At 30.1% G+C, this 6,000-nt stretch overlaps 1 protein-coding gene across 2 annotated transcripts in view; it reads left to right on the top strand.

The window, feature by feature from the left end:
• Positions 1-1,126, top strand: part of LOC129799782 (aryl hydrocarbon receptor protein 1) — a 123,711-nt gene extending 122,585 nt beyond the window's left edge. For both annotated transcript variants that reach the window (XM_055843997.1, XM_055843998.1), the window contains one exon: positions 660-1,126. In XM_055843997.1, coding sequence (XP_055699972.1) covers positions 660-851 — 192 coding nt within the window. In that variant the 3' untranslated portion in view covers positions 852-1,126. The remainder of the gene's footprint in view (positions 1-659) is intronic.
• The last annotated feature ends 4,874 nt before the right edge of the window (positions 1,127-6,000 follow it).

Genomic DNA, 6,000 nt, shown 5'->3' on the forward strand with positions numbered 1-6,000 from the left:
CATAATTGATTTTATTTATTTTTTATACTTCCAATTTTTTTAAGCAAAACCCTTTTGCTAATAAAAACTACAATACTCATACGTAATATTTTTCATTAAAACGAAAAATATTATTCAATAGTATTGTCAGAAAAATTACTTAAATTTTTGGGCATTTTTGTCCCTATCGTTCATAGAAGAACAAAATACACCGAATTAGACTCTGTAGGACTTTCCAAGCTTAGATGTAAGACTTATCATTGATTATGTTTCCCAGTTTAATTTTTATTGTTGATTTTCAGTCTATAAAAAGTATCTCGTCGTTAAAGGGTTAAAACTTCCTTCTAACCCCTTTAAAACCTAACTTCAGCGGATGCCCAATTTTAAGCTTGCCTTTTACACTTTTGCATAAAAATCATCACTCACTAGACACACTCCTGCTGCTTAAAAGCTATAAGAATGGAGAAGCGACATGATCGTGCTAAAGCACTTTTTAAAAATTGTATAGTATCTTTAAAACTCTTAAAATATGATTCTAAATTAAATATTGTCAGTCTGTACAACAAATTCTGTTGTCATATCATGTCGTTTGATGTTAATAGTATCTCTCACAGGAAAACGGTCAATCACCTCCCTCAAAATTCTTACATAAGTTGACCTATGTCCCTGTGGTGTTTCAGGTCATCATTGGGCGACACCACCCAGTCACACTATCTATCGCGCAACAACGGATACATGGAGCATCGCCAACGAGGCACCATATCTCCAACATCACCGCTCACGCCTACGCATCCAACTCGTTCCCCGATCACGCGGACGGGAGTCCTCTGCTGTCCTTCTCTGAGGTGACCAACACGCTGCTGAACCAGTGAATCCCGCGGACTCCGGCACCAGTGAAGCCAACCACCGACGGAAATTGAGTCATAGTGAGAGCCGCTGTTATTCTATTTTGTGTGCAATGTGTTATAAAGAAATTGGATATCGAACAAACAGCAAGTGTTGCATATGTATATGTAAATTAAAACCATTTTCCGGAAAACCTAATAGATATTTATTATGATATTTAAATGTGTAACTATAATGTATATTGTACATAGAAAATCATATGGAGAAATTATTTATAGAAAAAAAAGAAAAAGAAAACTCACTGTAGCATAGAGACAAGATATGGTGTGAAATTGCGGTGAAGAGAAAACCTTGCCAGAGACTTTTTGAGCAGAAAAATTAAAAAAGGAGTATCTTACTGTACATACTTTAGGAGTTATAATTAAAAATTTAAGGTGATGAGATATGTATGTAGTGAAATGAGAAAAAAGAGTATCTCATTGAATTTTCTTTTGTGGAACTTTCATATCAAAGTAAAAAATATTTAGAGAGCAGAAAAAAATATAAAATTATTCCCTCAGTTCTGAGATTGAAAAAGTTTAAAGATTTGAACTTAATATTTAGTATCAAAATGAAACTTTTCCTCTTCCAAGGTGAAGCCTAATAGCGTATAATAGGGGAAAGTGCCAATGTTTGGTACGGTCCCAAGTGTCGTAATGACTACATTTTGCCTATGTTTCTGAATAAATGTGATTTCGCAATATATTTTAAAAACTGGGCACTTTCCTCTAGTTTTTTTAATATGGGTGCAATGAATTACATTACATTTATTGAGAAACATAGGAAAAATTTAATCATTACGAAGCTTGGTATCGTGCAAAGCATGGGTACTTTTCTCTAATTCTCTTTTGAAATTTCAGAGGATCAACTCATTCTAAACAATTTTTAAGAAGATAGCATAAAATATTCTATTTGTTGTAAATAATTATCTTGTGCTGAACTTTCAATGGGTCAATTGGTAAAGTAATCGCTCTAATATATAAATGTCCCGGGTTTGATAGTAATAGGAGAATAATTCTCATGGGTTGTAACTCTGTTTAGCAAATATACCCTAAAAAAAATAAGTTTTCTGTTGTCTTTCAAAAAATGGACAAATTACCAAAAATAGTAAATTTTTGAAAAATTATTTGTTAAAAGCTATATTTATTTGCTTAGATTATTTAAAATTTTAATAAATTGTCTTTCTAAACATATCAGAATATAAAAATCGAGTAGATCCCCTGTAATTTCAAATAAAGGATATATTACAAAGAATTCACATAAAGTTTTCCGGTATTTAAAATTTTTAAATGGCCTTACGACCAACTTTAAAATTGATGACTAATGAAATGTTTTTGAATTTTATTTATCAACATAGATAAATTTGTTATATTAATTTTTGAAATCAATTAAAGCTTAAAAATTGTCACAGAATTGAGGGAATTATTGCTATTAAGCAAAAAAAATTCATCACAAACAAGTTCTAACTATTCATGATAATTATAGTAAATATGCTACACAAATTTGTAAATTTATTACGAATGTGTTTAAAATTAATTTAAGACATTTTACCAAATTTTTAGTTTCCATTTTCAATGATCTTTATTAATTGACCATCATTAGTTAAAAACAAATCAAATTCAAAATGCATGCATAGTCTGTTGAAAATTTCAGGACAATACAAAGAATAATAAAACTCAAAAGAATTCTTATACAAAATAATTGAAAGTAAAATAGCCAGAGTATTTTTTACAACCCGTCTGGATATTCTAAAAGTTTTTATAGCTTCAAAATTTTCAGAAAACTTGTTATGCGAAAATTTCAAAAACGTCATAAACCTATTTTACTACTGAAAGGTACTTTGAATTTCAAGGGTCAAAGTAGTTTCAAAGCATAAATTGTAAACTAAATTCTTTGAAATTTATAAATTCAGTTTCCTAAACCGTAAAGAATAATTTAAGAAAATTCCTTTAATTATTACTTTAACTATTACGCAAATTTCTTTTTTTTTTGAAATTTAATATTATAATCCTTATATTGTCCTGAAAGAGTGAATTTGGAAATTAAATTTCATCAAAATGATCAAAATGTTGAATGGTAACTAATACATGGCATTGCGAGCAATTTTCGTCAAAGTCTTGAATTTAAAGGCACCATAAACTTACGTGTGGCTACATATTCAGGGGGAAATGGGGCACCTTGAAAAATATTCCCCAGAAAAGCTATACAAAGCCATTGTGAGAAGACGTCGACCTCGAGGCAGACCTAGGACGAGGTGGCTGAATCAAATTCAGAATCTTGCCTTGGAACGCCTTGGGATCGAACTCGAACATCTTCCTGAAGTGGCGGAGGATCGACAAGCGTGGGCTGCTAATTTGGATGTCATGGGCCCGCGACCCCAATAGGGATAAGCGGTTGAAAATGAATGAATGAATGGGGCACCTTTTTATTGGGGTATCCTTGAAAATGGACCTTTTTCTTAAAAAGAAAGATTTGAGGCTTATAATGTAATTTGTCTCACAATGAGTTTGTTGAGCTATTTTATAACAGTAATGCCCTGGGCTAGACGCACAAACGACTTAAGCCGAGAGACGGCTTAACGTAATTATAATCAAAAGAAAGATTACATTTCCATTTGTTTCTGACTAATCCATCTCTCAGTTTAAGCAGAGAAACGGCTTAGTTAATTGGAACAAGTGGAAATTTAATCAAATCATTATTTTATAATTACGTTAAGCCGTCTCTCGGCTTAAGTCGTAAGTGTGTCTAGGCCATAAAATCCAAATCCATTTAAAAATATGAGAAAACGCCCGATTTTAAATCTACCCCAATTAAAAGGTACCTCACTTCACCCTATATTAAAATACTCCATTTTAACGATTTTTCTCACAATTTTGTGTAAAGGGTTTAACTCCTTAAGGACAACTGGTTCATCGGGGACCCGAAAAAATAATTCTTTATCTCGTTAAAGGAATCCATAACTTTAGATAGTCTAAGAAAAATTTTTTTTTGGGTCACAGATGACCCTTTTGTCTTTAAAGTGTTAAAAACGAATGTTGTTATTGATCAGCCAAATGACTGTTATATCAAAATTTAAATTCAATCTTCAGCATAAACGAATTCTTACACAAATCCTCGTTTCTAAAACTAATATTACAAATGTTTTATTTTACAAAAATGCTCTCTTAAACAATCCAAAACATGTAAATATCAAACTTTGTGTGAAACTATTTGAAAATTGTGTGCAAAAGAAAACTAATAAAGCTCAGTCTAATGTAATTTCCATTGAAAAAAATAATAGACAAAATATGTACAGGATTTTATTGTGGCCGAAAAACCGAAAGTGAGAAAAATAAATCTCATGTAATTCATTTATTATTATTTCTGTGATAGATCTCAAAAGAAAAACAATAACTTCATTTTATAGTCAAGATATTTGAAATGAGAATTGATATTGGGAAGTAAATCCTAATGAGAAAATTCTTCTGCAGCTTTTACATTCAGCTTCTTTAAAATATTCATTCAATATAGATAAATTTTCGTAAAATGAGAAAAAAAATCTGTAAAATATAATGCTCCGACAATCTTCGAATCGTTTGAAAAGTATAAATTTTTGGCAGAAGAAAAAAACGCTATAGGTGGAGTAATAAAGAAATTTGAAGAAGAAATCAAAATAAAAGAAAAAAACTAGAAAAAAACATATTAAAATAATTTTCTATAAATAAAAATTCTATTGATGAATTTTCTTGATAGTTCTTAGGAGGAGAACACGAAGAAGAAAATGATATTGTCATTAAATATTTTCTAGTCCGATAGCAGTTAATGAGTAATAAAAAAATAAATTTTGAATATAATGTAAGAATTATTCCTTTTATTGAAAATTAGACGTAATGAAATTTAAAAAAAAAATCAAAATGTAAGAAAATAAGAGGCATTAAATGAATATTGAAAAAAAGAGGTCTAACCGTACATCATATAAATTAATCGCTAATTAATCCCACACACAAAATGAGTGATAATTGAAACATTTTTTTTTAAATTCCATTTATTTTCAGTCTGAAAGTCAAAATACATTTTTATTTGAAAAAATACGTAAGTTTTCTCATTTATTTGTGCAACATTTTCCAAGAAAAGAATCTGCTTATGTTTTAAAATCAGGCATTAGGAAAAAAAATTATTCAGTTGAAAAAGAAAATCATCAAATTTATTATTAAATCAATGAGAAAATACTGTAAATTATGTATAACTTGAATATTTATACAGACATTATAATATGTAAATAAACGATAAATTCCATAAATAGAATAATCTCTGAGAGTTTTACTAATTTTTCACTACATACCGAAAATAATGAAAGCAACGTGCCAAACTATTATTAGCACATTACTGTAATTCCTCGCAAAACTAGTTAATATCCAGGAACTCCTGAGAAACTCTCAAAATATCTGATGAAACTTTTCATTTCTATGACTCCGACCACTCTGACAATCTTCAAATATCAAAACAAGATATATTGGTGCTAATTAAATACTTTATTTTCGGATGCATTCAATTAAACTTCACGAAAATTCAGTCAATCGGAGATGCTGAAAAAGTTCCTCATCTGTTGCAAAAGACATGGAAAATGAGCAGAACATTATTATATGTGGAGCATATTTATAACATGCTCGGCAGTTATGATTGAGCGATTAAATAAATGGATAATTTAATTAGGGCTTCTGTGCAAATTGAAGATAATTTTGTACACATGTCAACATCCCGTATATGGATATATTTCTCACAGAAATTAACTCTTCACACCTTTAAAAGAATTGTCTGATGAAACTCCGCCAAATTTCTTCTCAATGTTCAGGGTTCTTGTGAAATTTTTTTTCTAAGAATATAAAAATGTTTTCGTAGGCAAATTAGAGAAACACTGACAAAGAATTGAGATAAGAGTAAAGAAAAAAAAAAGAAAAATTACGTTCAAATTACCTTCGTTTAACAAGTTGAATACATTAAAATTCTTGGTGCACCTCAAATCCCAACCACCTGCAACCACCAAGATATGGTCATGCACGAAGAGATAAGGAATAAATTGCTAATTATATTATTTTCGTTTATGCTTGCCATTCTTTATGGCAAGATTCACCTCACACGACACTGGAGTTTCTCCCC

This window comes from Phlebotomus papatasi, chromosome 1 (genome assembly GCF_024763615.1).
Source record: "Phlebotomus papatasi isolate M1 chromosome 1, Ppap_2.1, whole genome shotgun sequence".
In the NCBI taxonomy this organism is placed as follows: domain Eukaryota; kingdom Metazoa; phylum Arthropoda; class Insecta; order Diptera; family Psychodidae; genus Phlebotomus; species Phlebotomus papatasi.